This window comes from Heloderma suspectum, chromosome 5, assembly GCF_057233095.1.
Source record: "Heloderma suspectum isolate Gila_16-S chromosome 5, 16-S_ref, whole genome shotgun sequence".
NCBI classification, from domain to species: Eukaryota; Metazoa; Chordata; class Lepidosauria; order Squamata; family Helodermatidae; genus Heloderma; species Heloderma suspectum.
In genome coordinates, this window is record NC_139462.1 from 137945226 (window position 1) to 137970205 (window position 24980).

The following is a 24980-nucleotide window of genomic DNA, read 5'->3' on the forward strand; positions in this document are numbered from 1 at the left end:
GCCTGAGTCCTTGATGGACCACAGTGTGCTCCCCATTCGGAGAGAGACGCATCTGTCGTCAGGATTCGTGTAGGAGATGGTTGGACAAAAGGTGTGCCTCGGTCCAAATTGCGCAGCTACATCCACCAAAGCAGAGATGTCAACACTTCATCCGGGATCACGGGAAGACAATGCTGAGCATCTGAAGAGGAATTGACACTTCAGAGGAACCAATTCTGCAGTGGTCGCATCCGAAGTCTCGCCCATTGAACAACTGCAACCGTAGCAGCCATGTGACCCAATAGAACTTGAATGGTGCGGGCGGTGACCCGGCGATGAAGGAAGACAGTCTCCGCGAGAGTGACTAACTGATCCTACCAGTTTTGAGGGAGGTAAGCATGTGCAACTGTCGAATCTAGTAGCGCTCCTATGAACTGGAGAAATTAGGTTCCAGAGTTGATTTTTTGCTGATGACATAGAGACCCAGCACACCCAGAAGATTCAGAACAATCCCGATGGCGCGGTAAAGATCCCTTTTGGAGTCCGCTACAAGGAGCCAGTAGTCCAGGTAAGGATAAACCCTGATTCCCTGTCATCTCAGATATGCGCACACGACTGCCATACACTTCGTAAAAACTTTTGGGGCGGTTGCCAGACCAAAGGGCAGGACCTGAAACTGGAACATGTTGGTACCAATGATGAAATGCAGGTACTGGTGGTGGGCATCCGCAATCGCTATATGAAAATACGCATCTTTCAGGTCTATGGTAGCAAACCAAACATTCTTTCAAAGAAGAGGGAGAATCGTAGCCAACGTGATCATTCTGAACCTTCTGGGGGTGATGAACTTGTTTAAGTCCTTTAAGTCCAGGATGGGGCGGAGTATGGTGAAATACCAAGAAAAGAAGCTGTCTTCCAGCTGGAATGGAAGGACTCTCTGGATAGCTCCTTTTTGAAGCAGGGTGGACGTCTCCAGAAGGAGGGCTTGTGAAGATGAAGCAACACGAACAGTCCCCAAGGGGGAGAAGTATGAAATTCTATCATGTTACCCCAAGCAATTATGTCTAACACCCAGGTGTCCAATGTTGTTGCCTTCCAGGTCGACAGAAAATGTGCAAGAACGGATCCGAACACAGGCCAGCTGGGAAGGTCTGGGGCGATAAATGTCCAGAAGTCAAAGTTGACACTTCGAAGATGACTCCGGCCTACCACGACCTCAACAGAACTTAGAAGACAGAGTGGTCTGCTTCTTCCGCTGTTGGGTAGGCTGGTAGCGTTGGTATCAGTCAAACTGCTGCTTGGTTGGATACGGTTGAGGCCAAAACCACTTGCAGCTCTTGTACTGGTGTTGCATGGGTTGAGGGCCCAGGCCCATCTTACGGGCTGTTGTCTTCACTTTCTGGACAGAGTCCATTTGCTCATCCGTTTTGCAGTTAAAGAGCCCTTCGCCGTCAAAAGGCAAATCCTCTATTCGGGACCTAGCTTCAGGAGTCAAGCCCACAGACCTTAGCCAAGCGTGCCTCCTGAGAAAGATGGCACCAACCATCGACTTGGCGCTACAGCCCACCTCATGCTGAGAGTTATTAATTTGCTGTCTCGACAGTTTGACAGCCTCAGTGTGGAAGACCCCGGCAAGGTCCTTTTGGTCCTCTGGGAGGTAGGCACAAAGGGAATCCATTTTTTCCCACCGGAATAACTAGTATCTGGACATCATGGCCTGATAATTGGCCACACGGAGTCCCAGGGCAGCCGAGGAATACATTTCTGGGACCATTCCTCCGCCAATTCCTCGATGAGGGGTTGGGTCGCGGGTATAAATACAAGAATGCCACACCCTTCTCCTGCATCCTATACAGGGACTCAAGGCACTTAGACGTCGGAGCCATGGAAGATGGAGCCTTCCAGAACTGATGAACAGTCTGAAGAAGGGTCGGGAGGAAATGTACCGCAACCGGTTTTGAAGATTCGATATGGACCATGTCGAAGATGGGGTCCTAAACATCCCCAAAGAATGGGCCATCCTGCTGATTTGCTCAGTGAAGGTGAACATCTCCTCCGAAGGGGAAGCTCCCTCCTGGGATCCCACTACATCATCCAGAGATGGAATGGAAGGTGGGATAGAGGAGCATGAAGATGAATCCAACTGGTAATCATCAGCTGAGTCATGATGCAAGGCTACTTGTGGCAAGGGACCCGCAGGCAGGATCAGCTGTGGTTCTGATGCTGGAATCGATTGAGTCGGTTTAGGCGGCTCCAATTGACTCCGCAGCAGCGAGGCCGAACAAGGTGGCACGGCTGAAGCCACAAGGAACTCAACTCGCTGGAGGGTGAGACACAGTTTCTGATGCCCACGGCAGATACTGAGGTGAGGCTGCTCCCATTTATCTGGAGCGGTCAACAAAGTACTATCGGTCCTGAAGAGTACGCCAGTCCTCGAAATGGCAAGGCCGTTGAGGAGGGCAAGACCATTCTGAACTTCTCTCCCAGTCACCATGTGAAGACCTTGACCTCTCCCTATAATGGTAGTAGAAGCGGCAATCCCCATAGGGAGAACAACACAGCCCAGGATGGAACCGATGCTCTTGATCCCAAGGAGGAGACGGGAGGTGTCAATGCAGGGCTTCCTGCCTCACTGGTGACTGATAATCTCCAGATGGAGAAATCTCTCACTCCCAAGAGACTGGCAGCGGAGGGGAAATATCCAAGATTTCACCCTCAGACACCGTGGACACCGGCTCGATGACTGGAGCGGTCAGTACGGGTGACAACGCATGAACTGGTGAATCCAGCAAAGGAGGAGGTGCCAGAACCTTCGGTTTGGGAGGTTTTTTGGCAACCTTCTTTTCCTTCTGTTTTTTAAGGCCATTCAATCCCAACTTTGGAATCTTTGCCTCTTTAGTAACCTTTCTTGCGATGGAGAGTGCTAAGGAGCGCCCCGAAGTCTGAGGATCAACGGAAATTGTTGGGCGAGGGGACATCAACTTGGATGAAGACATAGTTGCCCCTGCTTTGTCTTTTGCAGAAGACCCTGCAGTGTTCTTCGGATCTGTAGTCAGTAACGCTCCTCTCCACAGCTCTGTCTTGAGCCTGTCTAATCTGTTCTTTCGTGCCTGTTTAGTAAACGAATGGCACAGGGAGCAGGAATCGGGAAAATGGCCTTCACCCAAACAAAAAAGGCAGAGGGAGTGAGGGTCAGTGGGGGGCAACTTACTCCCACACTTGACACACTTTCGAAAAGGTGCCTTTGCATCCATAAGCGACACTGCAGCTGCAGTCGACAGACAGATGGACAATGAAGGAAGTTGGTTTTTTTGATGGAACAATGACAAAGACAGGGGACAGCAACATGAATAATAGGGCAGGGGGAGCAGAAAAAAAAAATACTGCAATTCTCTTTCCCACAGAGAGGAAGCTCCGAACAGACTATCCACTATGGCAGTCGAAAGAGAACTGAGGGACCGGGCGGGAACCCCCTAGGACATGCACAGTGGACGGTGTGGGGGGGTTCACGTTCCTCAGCTATAGAAGCTTCCCAAATGAGACTCAGCGCAGGCGCAGAGCCCCATATGTGTGATGCACAGAGACCACAAAGAACTCATGATTCCATCATGATTCCAATTCCCAAGGCCCCTCACTTCCATGGAGGTACCATGGTATACAGCCACTTACACATCACCAAAAAAAGAGGAAATGCATCACCAAAAAAAGGGGGACAACAATCTGCATAACATTTGCATATGCAAACTTATATGTTCAGGTGCAACTTTAGAAACAATAAGTACTATTTAAATAGAAATACAAGACATCTCATCATAGTGGAGAAGACTAATTCGGTGACCTGGGGTCAGGTGATAACTATTGCAGGGCAACTTCAAGGCCCTTCTATGGTTCTTTGACTTTAAGCCATGCTCAGACTGGACAACCCATCAAATTGAGGACACCTTCAACAAGAAGATTCTCCTCTGCCAGCTCTCCAAAACAGATGTCTGTCTTCTGTAGGACATCTGCCCAGCTTACATTGGCCAGAAGACAAAGGGTGGAGCTGAAGGTCCCTCAGCAACATTGGGGCACCAGACTCCAAGCAAGAGCACTCCCCCTTTAGATTCTGGTTAAACATGCAAGTAGGGTCTGGACTCAGTAGGGCTGCTGCACTACTTAGGAGTTAACAGCTGTGGTGAGATTGGAACCAGGACTTCTCAGCTCACAGATCATTCCCATAGCTGCTACTCTGTCCCTGGGTAGGCACCTCGCTAATCCATATTCTGTCATTACTGCAGCGTAATGACAGTAATGTAAATTACATTACTTTGTGAGACTCTTCACACGTCATGTCACGTCACGTCAAGTTTGACTTTCAGCATATAAAACAGGGGTGGGCAACTTGTGGTCCTCCAGATGTTTGAGCTTCCAACTTCTGCCAGCCTTAACCTTGTAGGCCAAAACATCTGTAGGGCCACAAGTTGCCCATCCCTGGTAAAGAACCAGCGATCTAAGAGGAGATATAAGGGATCCTGACCAAAAATCACAAGTGATCTGAAACCCAAAGAGGAAGCGGGGCCTTAAGTGGCATCCCAGGTTATTTCAAACACACGTGACATTGAGCAACTTGAAATTAACAGCATGCCCAGTCCATGCCCTCATTCATTCATTCCATGTCCATACTACCCAGTAGTCAAAGCTCCCTGGGCAGTTCATGAGAAAACATAACATGAAACCTTTAAATTACAATCCTATGGAATGTGCTCCTTATACACAGAGAGCTCCGAGATCGGAGCCCTCCATCTATTCTATGCCCTGCCAGCAAGAGCCAGGCAGGGTGGTAGGAACAACGGAGATGATTTCACCTCCCCGCTCCACCTCCTAAAAAAAAAAACAAGAGAAAAAGTCAGCTAGACGGGCCCCTGAGCCTGTCTAGCTCACTTGCTGATGGTGGGTGGGGATGGCGATGGAGAGGTGTCAGGATCCAGACCTCTCATCTCCACACCCCGCCCCACCAAAATGCTCCCCTTTCCTCCCTCAACGATCTCCTGTAAGGGGAGATCTGTTGCAATCTCGGAACAGCAGCTGCCGTGACGCTTTCCATGGTGGCTGCAAGGGAGTGGGGGGATGGCCGATATCCGATTCCCCTCCCAAAGTTATAGGAGCTTCTACAGCCTTGGGAAGGGAAATCCAACATATCCTATGATCCCTGGGATACTCTCACAGGGACCGTAAGATTACTCTGTTAACTTACAAAAATTTAAAACAGTTTGAAACAGTTATTTTATTTATTTTATTTACAATATTTATATACAGCGCCACATCCAGAGATCTCAGAGTGGTGAACAACAAACAGAATAAAAGAATAAAAACACCATGTTAAAATATTTTTTTTTTTTTTTTAAAAAGCAGAGTCCTGACAAACCAAGTTTTGATAAACTGCAGCTGGTCACTCATGGAAGGCCTCCCGAAATAACAATGACCAGGAGGCGTGGAAGGAACACAACGCTGGCGCCTGTCTGATCTCCAAGGTAGGGAATTCCACAGGAAGGGGGCCACCACACTGAAGGCTCTTTTCCTGGTGGACTCCAGTCAGGCCACGGGTCCATGTGGAACCACCAGGAACATGCCCTCTGATGACCTCAGTGGCAGGGCAGGATGGTAAGGGAGAAGGCACTCTCTCAAGTATCCATTATTACCAAAACCTTAAACCTGGCCTGGTAGCGAGTAAGTAGCCAGTGCAGTTTCCTCAGCAAAGGAATTGCATGTTGAAAAGGGGGCAGCTCCTGACAACAGCTGAGCTGCTGCATTCTGCCCTAGCTCCAGCTTCCGGACCACTTAAAAACAATTAACAATAAAACTACCAGGGCCAATAAAAAAAACTAAGAGATCAACTTCATGTATCATCCATTTATCAGTTTTATAATATTTTGTTTATATACCGCCCTTCAGCAGAGCTTCCATGGCAATTTACAAAACAAGGTAAAATACATAAATCAAACCAAAATGCACTAGATAACAACATCTTAAAAATAATACATTTGGGCTGAGATCCTATGCCCTCTTACCTAGGGAGTAAGCCCCACTGAACCCATTGAGAAGACATGTATAGGAATGCACTGTAAAAAAAGACTAAGAGAATAGAAATGTCTTTGCCTGGAGCTGAAAGGATAACAATGTGAGTGCCATACAGGCCTCCCTGGGAAAGAATTCCACAAATGGGGGGCCACTGCTGAGAAGACTTTTTCTCGTCACCCCCCACTTTACCTCAGATAGTGGGAGAACCTGGAGGGGACCCTCCAAATATGACTTCATTACCCCGGCAGGTACTCCTTATATATATATTTTGGTTGCTTCTTCCACCTATTGATACTTTGAAAATTGGCATTTCTAGCAGTCAGGAAAAGATAAAATGCAATACAATTAAAACTAGAGGTTTATGGTACAAAGAAGTCCCAATGGAAATGAAAAACACAGCATCTAGCATGTAAACTGAATGACACTCTACCTGTATCGGATATGTTCGATGGTGTTATATGTTAATTTGCTGCTGATGTTCTGACTGTGAGGGTTTCCTAGGAGGTAAAAGAGATATTAGCAATTCATAAACAGACATTTCATCCTTTTCGCAAAGCACTAACCCCCCAAACTACTTATAGATGTGATTAAACATAGCATTCACTTTGCACTTCACTGCAGTGCTCTGAAGCTATTAGCAGGTTTTCAGAGGAACTAATTAGCAAAGCAAGCAATAACAGTGAAACTCCCATTAAAAGATTTGGTGGAATCAAGTATGATTACAAAAAAAATACATCAGTTACCACGGAAGGCACCGCGGTTGAAGGCAAGTGTAACATGGACAGGGCTCCACCCACTGACATCATCTGCCCCGTAGGAGGGCTCCAGGAGCTAAGCCAACCCCCAGACCCAAACAGGTCCCCCACTGCTGCCTTAAGTGAAGACCTCTATCAAATCCTTTTCTGCAGTTTCCAGTGGGGAGGTAGGGTTAAAAGGCCCTTGGCCTTGGCCTCAGCTAACAGCACCATGAGTTGGTGGGCGAAGCCAATGTCAGTCCATCAGCCCCTACTCAAGGCTAAATATGGCAGCTGTTAAAAAATTAAGTCATCTACCAAGTCCTTAAAGAGACTGTTCAAAACAAAACATTAGAACCTCTATCACTTCAAAATGGGAGGGAGAGAAGGTCTACATGGGGTGATTTTGCCTTACCATAAACATTTTCATTGAGGTCATCCGTGAAGGATTTTAGTAAACTCTGTGGGAAGAGTGCAGTGCCTGCATGGTCAAGGTAAGTAATTCCTGCAATGGAACAGATGGAGATGTGTTACATACTGAACTATTAGGGTTGTCATATTCCCATTCCCCAAATTCAGGTGGCCTAATTTGCCTATTATGCAAATTTACTAATTATGCAAACCATGTGGGCTGGGAAAAGGTTAAGGAACCCACACACACTTATTTACAGCTCCAAATTACCCCTTTCAATCTTGCTTTATAGGAAAGAAATGGTTGGCTGGGGTTTCTTGGATATTTTTTAATGTATTTGAATCCTCAGAGGTTAAATACAATTAAGATAATTCACTCTTAATGACTGGGCAAAATAGCACCTGCCTTGCAGCATGCCTGCTGATGAAAATCTCAATATGGCTGTGAATGAATTTTTGTCTCTCGTTCATCATGTTGCAGTTCCAAATCCTGAATAAGAAACATGCACACAACTGTAGTGCCACACAAAAATCTCCATTGTATTAAGCCAACATAAAGATAGTGAAGGGTGATAGAAGAGGGCTCTCACTGTTTAACTCATCCTGCCAGCTACTGATGTAAGCAACAAACAGGTATGAGTCAACTCTAAAGAGCATTCCTCTTACAATACAGTAAAGTTCAGATGCTCCATAAGGCAACACAGGACAAAAGCAACACGGGACATGTTTGCTGGTCCCAGGTACTCTATCATCTCCATCTGGATTTTGGCATGAAAGACCAAGGAAAAGTGTGAGTGCAGGGAGGCTGTAAGCCAGCACAATTGGTGACATTGCACAACACTGTCACTGATCAGAGGGCACATAAGTTAAGGCACCTACCTGCTTGGCTTCCAATTTCCTGGCTTTGTGGAGCTTGAGCCACCATGAGATACCCTGAACTCTGATCTTAAAGCAGCAGGTTTTAAATAATCAAGTAAACATATTATGCACAAAATCCAAAGCCAAGTTACAATACTACTCAAGTGTAGAACAACAAATGCAGACAAGCAACCCAAAACCATGAGTTGTATAACATATTATGTATGATAATATAGATGTTTGTGTTTGAATTGTAAAATGTTATTCAGGTAAGTTAGAGTTAACACAATGTTGGTGCCTGAGTGAAAGGTGGGAGCAGCTTTTGAGTGGGAGAATTCAAAGATGTTTTAAAAGGAGAGAACTGACAGTTTAACAGTTGGAGAGGGTTTAGGGGTTCAGTGAATGTACATCTAGTGAGTGGAGTTTTGGGAGAAGAGTTTAGAAGGCATAGTGGATAGGTTAGGACTAAGTATAGGATGATTAAATCATAACCTATACAACTCTTCTTGTGTTTAATAAAATTTTATGTGTGTGTGTGTGTGTATATATATCCCACATCTGTTTAATTTATTAACACTACCACATAGAAAAGTCTATTTTTCCTGTTACTACTCCCATATTGGTTGCCCAACGTGTCTTCAACACAAAGTAGGTTTACATTTTAATCAGCAAAAGCTGAAGCTTTGGGATTCAGTAGGACCAACTGGCCAAAGCTGAGGTGGATGTCCTGTTTTTCCCCCCCCAGTTTCTACAGATGGAAACTGGAGGGAGAATAGCCCAGAGCAGGAATGTCACAGGCTGCATTTATGTCTGGAAGTTAAAGCCATGGTTTGGATCCTAAACAATGGTTTGGCATGTGTCTGAATTGAGCCCATGTTAAATGCACTGCTGGTTTTCACAGACTTTGGATTGAAGTCCTGCAACTGCTGATATGGTGGAGCTACTCCTCAGCTTCCAAAGCTGAAATACACTTTAGCCACTCAGTGATGAAGCCAGAACAGCTGAATGCAATGCTGTCATCCCCATTACTCCCTGGCACTCTGAACGCCTTAGAAAACTACTTTGCATAACACAAGGTGGACTTTAACTGGCAAGTTGGGTCATACAGTTCATACTAAAGTGATGTGTGAAGAATTCCTACCCAGTTCAATCTTAACTCAAAGTACAGAGCACTGAGTACTAGCCATCCACCTGGCTACAGACCTGTGCTTTTATTCTATGTTGGTTTATGATTTACTGTAGTAGAAATCACATCTGGAATAGATTCCATCTTCAACAAACTTGAGAACCTAGGTAGCATTTTTAGCAGGCAACAAGTTTTTGTTGATGACTGAGTTCATGCTTATGCCTCCTTTTAAATATCAAGTGAAGAATACAATACATAGTCTGAGAGTTTCCAACTCCTTAGTCTGAGAGCAGTATAATCCCTCCCCGCCACGCCCACGCCACCCCAAGGCTGAATCATGTTTGGCTTTTATATTGTGCATTATATTATACTATATAATAATCTCCCCCATGGCTGTTCCTGCAGTAGCACCCCAAAAACTGCAAAGGATTTTTAAATTCAGTCTTGGTATCCACATGGCTCCCCACCCCTTTTAATTAGGCTACAATTCATGTGCCAGAAGAAAACTGCTTAGTATGCCACAAAAAACAAATAAATGCATGCAGCTCTAGCCCTTTTCCACCTATAAGTCTAAGAGAGGCAGTGCAACTCTTCAACAAATGACTGGATGCGGTACTGGGATGGATGAGGGAGGACAAGCAGAAACATAGGGCTAAACTACAGGCTATGCTAAGTATGTAGCATGCAGCTGATCCTAGCTTTCTTTTTTACCTCACAGTAAGCTTTCCCACCCAGCCACTCCCCCCCTAAATTTACCCCACCCAGGCAGAGGCTAAAAAATGAAAAACCTCCATTGGAGCCAGTGAACGTTTTCACCCCATTTTTTTAGCCCCCATGGAGGGGTAAATTTAGGGAGAAAGGGGCTCAGTGGAAAGCTTTAAACCTCTCCCACTCTAAGATGTCTATGTAAACTTGTCCACACTCTATGCCAGGGTCCTTCATGAGTACCTACTATTAAGATCTGTTAGGTTGGCATGCCCAGGAGATATGGCCTTCTCAATGGTGGACTCAGCACTGTGGAAGGGCTCCCATCCCACTGACCTGAGCTTCACCTCTTCTGCACAGGTGTCAGGGTGGAAACTGAGCCCATAGAGCCCCAGAGCAGTTCGGATTCTGAGGAGGAACAGCAATCCGTGGGAGAGGAGCCAGCTCATCCCTCACAGGCACAGCAGCTGGCAGAGATTCCTCCTGCTGGCATTCCTGAGTTAGTGATCCTAGCAGTGAGAAAGTGCGGGAACGAGGCTTGCTAGATGCTCGACGCAGACGCAGAGAGCGACGAGTGATGGAGGTTGTGGAAAGGAGGCGTACCGCCCGTTTGGCGTGCAAGCAACGGCCACCTCCCATGGACCCAAGGGAAAGAGGGAGGATCTCTCCCTAGCCCATAAGTTCTGAGACTTCAAGTGACTCTCTTTCAAACGGGGATCAACTGCCTATTCGAAGCTTAGGCCACTCTGCTGTTCCTTGCTTTAGTCGCTGGTGATTAGCATCTGAAAGAGTCATTAAGTTGTAAAAGGTTAAAACTTTGAAAAGAATCCTTTCATCTGTGTCTTGAGTTGGCTATTGGAGTCTACTGAAAGAGCTCCTGACAGCTTGATCCCCGTTCCTCTTTTTTTTCTCTCTCTCTCTTCTCCTACTGCCGAATGGAGGGTGCCAGGAACCTGGCAGTGAAAGCTCTGGCACAAGAGAACCAGATTCTCTGTGATCAAGTGGCTCAACTGATGACTGCCGTACAGAATCTGCAAGCTGCGGTTCAACCCCCGCCACCTCCGATTCCCCCCCGCCGCAAGTGCCCGGTGGCTTTGCCAGAGAAGTTTTCTGGGGAGTCTGGGACTTTTTCAGATTTTCCGGGCCCAATCGGAGCTGTACATGTGCCTCCAACCTGAGGATTTCCTGACGGAACAGGTTCGTGTGGGCTTCATCATTAACCTACTATCAGGCATGGCAGCTAAATGGGCTTCAGGACTTCTTCTCGCTAATGACCCCCTGCTCGGGGACAAGGTTTCATGACAGCCATGGCCCGTTTTTTCGGTGACCCCCTGCGCACGCAGATGGCTTCTCGGGAGATTCGCCGCCTCAGGCAGGGCAAGGACTCACAACTTTTCGCTTGCTGATGCAGGATTTACAGTGGAATGATGCTGCGCTGGTGGCTCAGTTTTTGGAAGGTTTGAACGACGAGATCTTGGACGAGTTGGCGCACACACCTAGCCCGCCTACTTTGGAGGACCTCATTCAGACCTGCCTCCAGATAGATAGTTGGCTGGAGGGCCGCCGGCAGACCCGGCGGGGTGCAGGGGGCTGAGATTTCCCTCCTCCCATTCCCCCCCGTTTCCTGCCCCCTCTCCCACCCCCCGCCCCTGCGGTGGGGGCGGAGGAGTTCCCGATGGAACTGGGAGCTACCCAAGCCCCACTGCCCCTAGAGGAACTAGAGCAGCGGCGCGCTGAGCGCCAATGCTTTCTGTGTGGAAAACTGGGACATTTCACCAAAACCTGCCGTGCTAGACCCGCAGCCTCACTGCCTCCCCCTCCTCTCCTTCCTCTTCCTCCTCCTCCTCATCCCTAGGCCTGACTAGGCTGCCCCCAAAGCCTGTTGGGGGTCTCCAGTGTGGGGGTCGGTTCCACACCAGGTGTGTGCCTTCCGTAACCCCCCACCCTCCCATCTGCTATTGCATGTTCACCTCCAGTGGGGTGGGGTGGAGGCCCTGGCTTTAGTGGACTCGGGGGCTATGACCAGTTTCACGGATGAAACCTTCGCCCTCTTCCACAAGAATCCTACCCTGCCTCTTCCTGCCCCTTTGGCAGTGGAGACCATCGATGGGCGTCCTCTTTCTTCGGGCGCGGTGACCCAGATTACAGCTCCACTCACTCTGCGCGCCCAGTCCCACGTTGAGCAGATTCAGTTTCACTTGGCCAAGGTTCCCCAATACCCAATCGTGCTGCGTGTTTCCTGGCTCTCTAAGTATAATCCTCAGATTTCTTGGGAACTTCAGCAAGTGGAATTTGCGTCTCCCTACTGCTGGGAGCATTGCCTCCCAATTGAGGCGCCAGTCCTAGTCCAGGCTTTAACCCTTTCCTCCCCCTCCTCATCTGCTTCTGGCAGTTCTTCAGCTACCGTGATCCTCCCAGAGAACTATGCAGCTTTTCAGGATGTATTCGACAGAAGGAGGCTGACCAGCTCCCCCCCCCACTGCCCATTTTACTGTGCCATTAACCTCATTCTGGGGGCGACCATCCCCGCTGGACGACTGTATTCGATGTCGGAGCCAGAACTTCAAGCTCTGTGCATGTTTTTGGACAAAAACCACAAACGTGGCTTCATTCGCCCTTCCTCCTCCCCTGTCTGCGCCCCTACCATCTTTGTGGCCAAGAAATCTGGAGAACTCTGCCTGCTGCACGATTACAGAGCGTTGAATTCGGTCTCGATCCCCGACAAGTACCCCCTCCCCCTGATGTGCTGGAGAACCTGGGGTGAGCCAAGATTTTCACAAAGTTGGACCTGTGTGGCGCCTACAATCTGATTCGCATCCGGGAGGGGGATGAGTGGAAGACCTGTTTCGGCACCCGGTATGGAGCGTACAAATACCTAGTGATGCCATTTGGGCTCGCCTGCGCGGCCCCCCCCACGTTTTTGCGTTTTATGAATGCCATCTTCCGAGACTATTTGGACACTTTCCTCATTGTGTATCTTGATGATTTACTTATATTTTCTGAGGACCCCCACACCCATCATCACCATGTCTCCGCCGTCCTCCAGCACCTCCGCGAGCACCATCTTTATGCCAAACTGGAGAAATGTGCGTTTGACCTAACCTCTTTGGACTATCTTGGCTACGTTAGCTGACAGTATCAGGATGAATCCTGCAAAGGTCAAGGCTGTCCTCTCCTGGCAGGCTCCATTCACCAAGAAGGACTTGCAACATTTTCTGGGGTTTGCTAATTTCTACAGAAAGTTCCTGCCCAGCTTTGCTCGGCTGACATCTCCTCTCACATACCTCCTTAAGGGCAGGAAATCTCCTTTTCATTGGACAGCATCTGCCCAACAGGCTTTCGAGGAACTTAAGAAGCTTTTTAGTTCTGAGCCGATCCTGTTACATCCCAACCCGAGGAAGCCTTTTGTGGTGCAAACTGATGCCTCTGACTTTGCGGTGGGGGCGGTGCTTTTTCAGCCAGATCGGGTGGGTGGCAGTTTGCAACCCTGCGCCTACCACTCCAGGAAGCTGAACACGTCTGGGAGAAATTATACCATCTGGGAGAAGGAACTGTTGGCCATCAACAGTGTCTTGAGTTGGCTATTGGAGTCTACTGAAAGAGGCCGCCAGGGAGCTCCTGACAACAGGCACTTAAGTGAGCAGGAAAGACTGTTCTGTTTAAAGCTTCCTTCAACAGAATTTCTAATTGGCTTGTGTGTTCAGAGCAGCTCCTCAAAGTATTGTTATAAGTTTGGGACATTAGTCTAGATGACATTTAAGAGGAGCCTTAGAGCCCACTGATTCTTGGTTGCAAAACTGGGAGTTGGTTAACCTGGGAGAGGTTTAATGGAAGTAGGAAGCTAGATATTATCTTGATGACCGTGGCAGAGTGGCCAATTGCCCTGCTTTTGTTAAGGCAAGGTCTCTCAATGGATGGACTCTTTTGGAAGGAGAGGGCCAGTTGGGAACTAGGGCTTAGCTCTTCCTGACCCTGGGAAATGAGCTCATCCAAGTTGCTCATGGGAAGAAAGAGCAGGGTTTTTTAGTAGGGCTGAACAAGACACACTGAGGGCTAAGTTGCTCTCTGGAGGAATCCTACGCCACCGGTGGTCTCCTAGAGACCTAATGGGAAAGCTGGATCTGCTGGAGTGTTAATGCTGTGAACCTCCCCTCAGCTTGTATATTTGTAAATGAATGCAAATGTTACAAAACACCATAAGCCTCCTGTGACCTCCCTCCAAAGGGAACCAGAGTGTGGTGTAAATATTATACAATAGCACTAGATCTTCCATCTTTATCTAGCTTATTTAAATTGGGCAGGGACTTCACTGCAGATTAAAACCCAGAAAACTGTGCAAAGCCAGATTATATGGATTCACTTTAAATCAGATAAATCATGCAAGTTACGAACTTGAGACATTTTCCTGACCTACAAATCAAGGTGGTATTTCCAGCATTGGTCACAGACAGGGAGAAAGGTACTGGAATTTGTTTGCTGCACCGCAGAATTCCTTGAACTGATAACCAGCAGTATATATAATTGGAGACCACGCAAACAGATCATTTTCACTTTGGGCTTGTGATATAACTTTAGCTTAGGGCTACATTAAGGTAAAATACATTCTTTAAATCTGTAGATCAATCAACTGCACATTTAGCCAATTCATAATTGGGGAACAATTTTAAACAGTGAGGGCACAATGAAAGGGGACATGGTTTCTGAGACACTGTTTTGGATCTGTTAATACAATAAGGTATGACAAAGAACATCTGGAAGATGGCAATTTCTTCTAACAATGAGTGCTAGCTTTTGCTTATTAAGTTGTAAATTACCTCAAAAAAATATTGAGATTTCAGTGAGAGGCAAATTTTACTAATCTGTTCAAAAGCAGATGATTAGTCAAGTAAAATTATTTAATCAATTTCTAGACCTTCTATTAACTAGGGCTGTCTCTGTTTGTCCCTCAATTCTGCAACTGAAATTAAATCATGCAGATTTTAAAAGCTAGCATTAATTCACTAAATCAGGAGTGGGCAACATCTGGGGGTCCACATTGCCTCCTGAAGCCATTGGGGGCTGCACTCCTGCTGTTGCCAAAATTGCCACCACCATGGAGGCAAAGAAAGCAGTGATTTTGCAAGCAAACCAGGCACTCAGGAATTACACACCTTGTTTGCAAGCAGAATTGGGCTCCCAGGAAGCTTCCAGAAGTGCAATTCTGCTTGCAAACAAGGCATGCACTCCTCACATACCTGGTTCACTTGCAGAATCATGGCTTTTTTGCCACCGCAACTGTGGCCCCTGCAAAAATGGCCATGGGGGTTGCACGTTGCCCACCCCTGTACTAAATAGTGGTTCTCAAGTTTCACTGCAGCGTTTTGAAGACTAGAAGCACTTGTTGGCCATATTGGTAAGTGTATATATCTATAGATGACATACAGTAAGACATGCAGGGATCCATGGTGAGAAAAGAAGGAAGTGTGCTGAATGCTCAGTTTGTATCTCTGGACAACCCCTCCTAGATCACTTCTATATTAAGTCATAATAACAAACATTTAGACAAATTCACTGCATCCACAATGCCTGGGATCTTGATCTTTTTTCAACTGAAAGCCAAGATTTCTATTCCTCAGAATCATATATCAAAAGTTAAGTTGCTACAATTCACAAGGTAATGTACAAAATGTCACCTTTTGTGAGTCCGGGGACCATGGATTCAAGCTTTGCAAATGGCCTTTTTGAACAGCATACACAATATTTACTTCCTAGCCAGAACAGCTTGTTTCATGCTTTTCCATTTTGCTTATGATTCAAAGAGCCTTGCTTCAATGAGTTGGTCAAAACATAATGGTCTTGTATCCTGAACTATGCTCATAAATTTGATTCTAACACATCACATTTGGTCCTGATGTGCACATCTGATTCCAGTAAATGGAGGTGCTGCCATGTAAACCTGGTTAGAGGTTAGCTTGACAATGCTTGCGTTGCAAAGTTCAACTTGCTTAAGCAGGTGTTTTGTTTCCAACAGCATGTGAATACTTGCATACTGAAAAACAGCCTGGCAACTGTCCTTTAGCTTTAAAAGCACTTTTGTTTAGGAAGTCATTTTATGAGATTTGACTGAAAGCATAGTCTATGGTGAGGTTTTTTAACATTCAAAAACTTCAAAATAAGTCTGAGCCTCAATGTCTTCATTAGGACAAGGTGGAGTCTATGATGATTGAAAATACATATGCAAATGAGATAACTCAATTTAGGTGAAACTTGGATCATACAAAAAACAAAGCTGTTTCCAAAGCACTCAAAATTTGAGTCAGTGAGTTTATACAGTTTAGAGTGCTATCCTGTGCACATGAAATTCAGTGATACCTCCAGGTAGGTAGGTAAGTAAGTAGGTATAGGATTGCAGCCTTAATCAACTCCACCAGTATTCACTCATCTTTCTGTATGTGGAATGAAAGCAGGAAGAACTCAAAGTGATGCGTGTTTTGGGTGGTAGCCCCATGTTTCTCATAAAATGTAGTACCTCCCTATATTTGGGGGGGGGGTGGAGAATAGAACAATGATTACTTTGTTTTCACAGTTAGAGTACTTTGAGTATTGTACAAATTGGGGGGAGGGGGGAGTCTCAGTCTCAGCTCTCAATTACTTTTCCCAAAAATTGCATGCATACAAATAAATTAGGCAGAAGTGCTGAAGTCCCGGCATCATTTCTTCCCAACACACTCCAACCACACTTCAGCACAGAAAAGTTTGGTAAAAAAAACCCTTCATTTCTAGAGTACAGCACACCCGATGAACCAATTACTGAGACAAACCTGTTTCTCATTCCACATGCAGAAAACTGACATCAAATAAAGCTACAGGTACAGATTTGTTGAGATTATGCAAATTATATTACAAGTTAAAATCTACAATGACCTCTTATGACTCATGTTCAGAAATGCTAGATTTACTGGCTTCCTTTTTCTCCAGGTTTTCTTACCCATAGGACTGCATGCTGTTTCTCCATATAACCCCTACAACTGCTGCAAAGAACTATCTGTACACCAACCCTGATGGGAAAGTAATGGCAATGGGCTAGGATCCTCCAGCCAAAGTAAACCCTAATGCTTTAAACCAGGGATGGAGAACCCCAGGTACTCATCCAGCCCCTATCCTTTTCTCTGAACAGAGTCATCCATTACCATTCACAATGAGGTCACTACAGATATCTTGTTCTAATACAATCACATGTTTAAAACTGGTCCTGCCACACCAGATATACTTCCAATGGGCCCTAGTAACTTCAGGAGCAGAGGCCCAAATTGCCTCTGAATGGCCGGTGGTGAGGAACAGCAGCAGGAGAGGGCTACTGCTCTTATGTCTTGCTTGTGGGCTTCCCATCAGCATCTGGTTGTCCACTGTGGGAAACAGGATACTGGACTAGACAGCCCTTTTGTCTGCTCCAGCAGGACTCCTCCCATTTTCTCCACTTAAGAGAATAGAATTAACAGCTTTTCTTGAAGCATTCAATATCACACTTATTCTTTCCCACCGCATTCTTCAATGCTAGGGCAGGGGGGAGATCATACATTTAAAAGTTCCAATAGGTTTTAATTAGATCTGGTGTCCTACTTGAGTTTTGTAGGAAATTCTATTTCCCTTTTAAAAGTCTTTGCTGTTTTGTTGCCGGAGGGCTTCACTGGTTTAAAGTTCTCTGAAGTGGAGCCCATTCAGGCTAATCAAATTAGATGTCAGGGATTACAGATGTTTGCTCCATGTCACCAGACAAAAAAACCCTTCAGTCAGACTATTCTCAGACTGCATTTGTGACTTCCAAGCATTTCTCAACACAGGCTCGTCTGAAAGTGTATGTATGGGAAATGCCTCTATGTGACCGAGAGGCACAGTATGGAACTGAGTCACAACACTTCAAAAATATGCCCCTTCGGCAATCAGGCAATGTCTAGTCTGGACTTGTCGAATGACATGCCACAAGAGCCACATTAAAGCGCCACAAGAAATGAAGAGAAATAATTAAACTTTTCTGAGAGCCAAGGCATGATCCCACTGGGACTTTGAACAATTTTGTGCTCTAGCTTTGCCTCCTATCAATCCACCTCTCAGTCACAGTAATTCTGCTGCATGTGATGGGATTCCTCAATCACTGCCAATGCAGCACGTCACCTGCCCTCCAAAGAGGCTGCCTTTCGTGTCTCTGCATGAATGGCTGATCTGGACTTGTCTCCTTCAAATCCAGAGTCCCACTCAGATTGGCATTTTATGAACACCCACACACAGGATGTTAGGTCCTCTGAATTTTTGCTCTAAAAATTACCCCTTCTTCAGGCACAGTTGAATTTCCCAATTATCTAGCAGCTCTATCTTAATTCCCTCGTGGGGGGAGGAAGCTTCTCTTACATATAGCCCCATGCAGAGCCCCAGCCTGCCCTTGCTCATGACCCTCCTGTGTGGGGGAAAGGCAGTTGTGGGGGAAAGGCCTCAGTTCAGCCTTACGCCTGAACCAAAGTCCCCAGGATTTCAGATACATGACCACCAGTCTCATCCTTCAGGCAGGGATGGTTCTCCCACTCTTTGTCTCCCTCACACCTGCAGCCCTTTCACCTGCCAGAGCAGGGTAATTCTCTCTCGTTCCAGCATGTTCTTGGCCCCTCTTTTGCCGGAGCCTTCTCCAGGAAAGAAACAGCACTCCTCCTAGTTGTTCCGTCTCCAGCCTGGCTTTCTCCTTTGCCTTATGGCAGGGGTGGGGAAGCTCAGGCCCAGGGGACAAATCCATCCCTCTATGGTTCCCCAGATGGTCACGACCCCTTCCTTGACCACCAATCTTTTGGTGGTTTCCTGGCTTTTGTGTGATTTTTCCCCCATTCCAAAAGCTTTAAATGCCTCTCCGAAGATTTAGTTATGGGGAGGAAGAGTTTCGAACTAAAGTACACTGGCGCAGTTGGTATTTTTGCCTCTTTTTCCTTCAGCACCACTCACCACTGGAATCCCACCCCCCCAAGCTTCTCCAAAATGGAATTTGGCCCTCGGGCTGAAAGAGGTTCAACATCCCTGCCTTCTGGGCAGGGGCACCCATTAAAGGCACTACAGCCAGTCTCATGCCTGGCTCACCCTGCCTCTCCCCCCACATTCTAGCCCTCTGGCTTCTCTGCCCTCTTGTGGGTTGGCCCACAGCCAGTCAGTGCACCCAGGTGACATAATGGTTTGGCAGAGCTGGCCAAGGCCAAGCCATGAGGAACCTGAGGAGGGCAGATAAGGGGAGACGATCGGCTACCCCTGCCCCCACAGAGGATAGATAAACCACGGCGACTGAAATGCACCCATCTTGCAAGGACGGCTTATGTTTTAAGGAAATCTAGGACAGTTGTTTGAGATCTAGAAAGACAGGCTCACAGTTTGGTTTATTATTTGCACAAAATAGGCATTTACATCATCATCATCGTCATATTTTACATACTTTACAAATGGAATTAAGTACATCAACAAAATATGCAGTGTAAAATGCACTGGAATGCATTCCCTTTAAGGAAGAGCTTTATGGATAAATGCTACCTCAAGGCGTTAAATCTTGTTTCTGAGTATATCTAATAAATTAGTGACATGAAGAAAGAGTCTTTACAATGGGGACACTGCAGAGACTTGTCAATTCAGAATACACCTGACGCACATAAACACCATTTTATTTTAATAGATAATACACTGAAAAATATTCTAGCTTGGAGTTTTTTCTTCCTTGGCTTTAGTAAAGCTGTCACTATTAAATAATCCACCATTATGATGGATCATTTCTGGGGCGGGCGGGGCTAATACTGCAGGACCCCTAGAGATGGGTGCGCTCTGTGCACAGAGATGTACTGCAGACCAGACTGGATTAATGAAACATATAGGACGATCATTGGGATGGGGACTACATCTGCTCCCTGGAAACCCCTCAGTGTCTGGGATGAACGGCAGGTTTTGTATCCCTCCCCACCATATCCCACATGGCAGCTTATCTGCTCTGCTGCATAACATTTACATGGGGAGGTCATCAAGCCTGCTTCCATCTACAGAGCCCTTTCCTGGATTCTGTTTTTCACTAATGCTGGAGTGAGTTGGAACTAGCCTGCGGGTATGACACCTTATGGTTGCTGAGTTGAACTTTAACACCACAAAGCAGGGGTGGGCAACTTGTGGCCCTCCAGATGTTTTGGCCAGAAACTCCCATCAGCCCTAGCCAGCATAGCCAAAGGTGAAGGATCATGGGAGTTGTAAGTCCAAAACATGTGGAGGGCCACATGTGTTAAAGTGTGCTGGTCCCACTCAAAGTCCAACTGATACGTATGTACTATTACTGCTTCCCCCAATTTGTGACATGCATGCACTGCCCGTTTTTAAACATTACAGTTCAATCTGTCAGTGACTAGCCCATCAAGAAAGAAGGGGGAGAATTATTAAGGGAAAGATGCTAGGCTTGTACTGTCTCTGAAAAACTGAAGAAAAGGGAATTAAACAGCCTACCACTTCAATAAGTTCAGGCACAATCCTATGCACATTTAGACAGAAAAAAAAGTCCTGCATGCTGGCTGGCGCATGGTGGGAGTTGTAGGCCTTTTTTCTGCCTAAACATGCATAGGATTGCTCCCTTAATTGCCTTAACTTGGAATCAGGGTGCAAACCTTAATTTGACCCAGAGAGATATTTTTGGAACCTGGCCAGAGAAAGGGAAAGACGGAGACGTGATCATACCAATGACAGGAGGGATCCTGTTCTTATCGTTGCATTTTGCTGTTTGCCCAGCTTTGCTGCTATCCTTCCAGGCAGTGCTGAGAGGCCCGAAGGTTCAGCCCCTCCTGGAACTTAGGCTACCTGCCCTCTTCATCACTGAGGTACCATTTGCCAGGCTCAGTTTTTAGGCATCAGTAAGGGCTAAGCTACACACTTATGGTAAATATGTAACGTGCAGCTAATCCTCACTTCTTTCTTAAATGCACCAGCCTTGTTCTGGACTGGGACCACCGTACACAGGTAGGGGAAACATCACACCCAGCTCCTCCCACCCCGCCATAAGTGCCAAGAGAATTTTCTTCTTTTTTTAGCCCCCAAGCAGCGGGAAGATAAATTTAATGGGGGGAAGCAGGTGGGTGGAAAGGTTTAAAGGTGTGAACCGCCCAGAGAGCTTTGGCTATTGGGCGGTATAGAAATTAAATAAATAAATACATAAATTTAAACCTCCCAACCTGCATGCCATTATCTGAATCTAGACTGGGGCCCCACACCCTTTCACCAAGGAAAGAAAAACATGAGCAGCAGCTGCATGCTACATATGTAATGTAGAGTGTAGTTTAGCCCGAAGTAACTTAAAAAAACAAACCTGTGGATTTTTGCACCCCTGCTTGGAATATGATTTCTCTGAAATAGGAGCAAAGTTGGGCCTTTTAGACAAGCCACCCATATGATCCATACTATACACCGATAATTCCAGACCATTCCATACTCTTATGAATGTAACATCACAGTGCTGAAAGCCTAAACCTTGACCAGGTAGGCAACTCCAGCAGACAAGTGCTTTGAGAGAGGTTGTCTTATATTTACCTGCAGGCTAACGGGCACCAAACTATTCTACAGAAACTGCTTCATTGTCAAGAGCGCATTTATTGCCCAAGCCCACACATCCTTATTCAGAAGTAAGTCCCACTGTGTTCAACAAGGCTTCCTTGCCTCTAAGTAAGTGTGTACAGCATTACAGCCTTAGGCCAAATTCAGATGCAACAGTAAATCATCATTTAGCATGATGCTACTGGGCTGCAGCAAGTCTCAGGCTCACACACTCCCCTCTCTGCTCTCCCTTGAGCACAAAGAGGAAAAACTGTTAAGCTTCCAGTCACAATTTATAACAAGCTGCAGCGTCCCCTTTCATCCAAATATGAGAAACTATGGTTTGTACATGAGAAGCTATGCTTTGTACAAACTGTAGCTGGACAACAAACCAAGATATCAAACAGGTCCTAAATGCGGCCTGAGTCATCCTTAGATCTAATACAGTGGCAGCAAGAGCTAGAAGCATGCCCATACCGGGTGGGGGGGGAGCAGGGGAAATGGTGCACAACCAGCAAAGGCTTTCATGACAGGAGAAGAGATGTACAACATATCCAAAAGCCACCAAAAATGAGCTTAGATTGCAATGGCAGAAATACATTAGGATCAAATATCCTATTATATTAGGGCATTACTTTTAAAAATATTAGGATATTACTTTATCATATATATACCTGGAACATTCACAACTGAAAATGTATGAAAAAAAACAGAAATACTGCCAATGACCTCAAGTATGAACTTACATATAAACCAGCAGTTGTGTTTTGAAGACTCTAAGAGCACAATATTATGCACGTTTCAACAGAAAAAAGTCCTACACCCCCAGCATTCCTTAGCCAGCATGGGTAATATGTAATTTGATGATCACTGCCTTGTTGTGGCGAAGGGGCTTGCGTAACTCAGTGAAGCTATAAGCTATGCTGTGCAGGGCCACCCAAGACAGACAGGTCATGGCAGAGAGTTCTGACAAAATGTGGTCCACTGGAGAAGGAAATGGCAACCCACTCCAGTATTCTTGCCAAGAAAACCCCATGGAACGTATCACAAGGCTAAAAGATATGATGACGGAAGATGAGACCCTCAGGTCGGAAGGTGTCCAATATACTACTGGGGAAGAGCGGAGGGTATTTCCAAGTAGTGCCAGAAAGGGTGAAGCGGCTGGGCCAAAGCCGAAAGGACACTCAGCTGTGGATGTGTCTGGTGGTGAAAAGAAAATCCGATGCTGTAAAGAACAATATTGTTTAGCAACCTGGAATGTCAGATCAATGAATCAAGGTAAGCTGGAGGCGGTCAAACATGAGATGGCAAGATTGAACATCAACATCTTGGGAATCAGTGAACTAAAATGGACAGGCATGGGCGAATTTAATTCAGGTGACCATCATATCTACTACTGTGGGCAAGAATCCCTTAGAAGAAATGGAGTAGCACTCATAGTCAATAAAAGGGTGGGAAAAGCAGTACTGGAGTACAATCTCAAAAACAATAGAATGATCTCAGTACAAATCCAAGGCAAACCATTCAACATCACAGTAATTCAAGTCTATGCCCCAACCACTGAGGCCGAAGAAGCTGAGGTTGATCGGTTCTATGAAGACCTACAACACCTTCTAAAACTAACACCAAAAAAAGTTGTCCTCTTTATCATAGGGGATTGGAATGCTAAAGTAGGAAGTCAAGAAATCACCGGGATAACAGGCAGGCATGGCCTTGGTGTACAAAATGAAGCAGGACAAAGGCTAATAGAGTTTTGCCAAGAGAACACGCTGATCATAGCAAACACTCTTTTCCAACAGCACAAGAGGCGACTCTACACATGGACATCACCACATGGTCAATATCAAAATCAGATTGATTATGTCCTTTGCAGCCAAAGGAGGAGAAGCTCTATACTATCAGTAAAAACAAGACCTGGAGCTGACTGTGGCTCAGATCATGAGCTGCTTCTTGCAAAATTTCGGCTTAAATTGAAGAACAAAGGGAAAACCACTAAACCATTCAGGTATGACCTAAATCATATCCCTTATGAATATACAGTGGAGGTGAGGAATAGATTTCAGGGATTAGACCTGATAGACAGAGTGCCTGAGGAACTATGGACGGAGGTCCGTAACATTGTTCAGGAGGAAGCAACGAAATCCATCCCAAAGAAAAAGAAATGCAAGAAAGCCAAGTGACTGTCTGATGAGGCTTTACAAGTCGTTGAGGAATGAAGGGAAGCGAAAAGCAAGGGAGAAAGGGGAAGATATATCCCACTGAATGCAGAGTTCCAGAGAATAGCAAGGAGAGACAAGAAGGCCTTCTTAAATGAACAGTGCAAAGAGATAGAGGAAAACAAGAGAATGGGAAAGACTAGAGATCTCTTCAAGAAAACTGGAGATCTCAATGGAACATTTTGTGCAAAGACGGGCATGATAAAGGACAAAGAAGGCAGGGACCTAACAGAAGCAGATGAGATTAAGAAGAGGTGGCAAGAATACACAGAAGAACTATACAGGAAAGTTCTTAATGTCCCTGATAACCATGATAGTGCAGTCACTGAACTTGAGCCGGACATCCTAGAGAGTGATGTCAAGTGGGCCTTAGGAAGCATTGCTAACAACAAAGCTAGCGGAGATGACAGTATTCCAGCTGAGCTATTTAAAATCCTAAAAGATGATGCTGTTAGAGTGCTGCACTCAATATGCCAACAAATTTGGAACACTCAACAGTGGCCACAAGACTGGAAAAGGTCAGTTGACATTCCAATTCCAAAGAAGGGCAATGCCAAAGAGTGTTCAAACTACCGTACAATTGCGCTCATTTCACATGCCAGCAAGGTGATGCTCAAAATCCTACAAGCTAGGCTTCAGCAGTATGTGAACCGAGAACTACCGGAAGTACAAGCTGGGTTTCGAAGAGGCAGAGGAACTAGAGATCAAATCGCCAACATTCGCTAGATCATGGAGAAAGGAAGAGAATTCCAGAAAAACGTCTATTTCTGCTTCATTGACTACGCTAAAGCCTTTGATTGTGTGGATCACAACAAACTTTGGCAAATTCTTAAAGAGATGGGAGTACCAGACCACCTTACCTGTCTCCTGAGAAACCTGTATGAGGTCAAGAAGCAACAGAAAGAACCAGACATGGAACAACCGAGTGGTTCAAAATTGGGAAAGGAGTACGACAAGGCTGCATATTGTCGCCCTGCTTATTTAACTTATATGCAGAGTACATCATGAGAAACGCCAGGTTGGATGACTCACAGGTCGGAATAAAGATTGCTGGGAGAATTATCAACAACCTCAGATACGCAGATGATACCACCCTAATGGCAGAAAGCGAAGAGGATCTAAACAGCCTCTTGTTGAGGGTGAAAGAGTAGAGTGCAAAAGCTGGTTTGAAACTCAACATTAAAAAAACGAACATCATGGCATCTGGCCCCATCACTTCCTGGCATATGGAAGGGGAAGAAATGGAAGCAGTGACAGGCTTTATTTTCTTGGGCTCCAAGATCACCGCAGACGGTGACTGTAGCCATGAAATTAAAAGACGCTTGCTCCTTG

General features: G+C 46.0%; 1 protein-coding gene across 1 annotated transcript in view; it reads right to left on the minus strand.

Moving 5' to 3' along the window:
* MOCOS (molybdenum cofactor sulfurase) overlaps positions 1-24980 on the minus strand; it is a 175657-nt gene that overhangs the window by 146660 nt on the left and 4017 nt on the right. Inside the window, exons 2-3 of the mRNA XM_084857561.1 lie at positions 7186-7275; positions 6467-6533 (exon numbers count right to left, since the gene is read on the minus strand). Coding sequence (XP_084713687.1) covers positions 6467-6533; positions 7186-7275 — 157 coding nt within the window. The remainder of the gene's footprint in view (positions 1-6466; positions 6534-7185; positions 7276-24980) is intronic.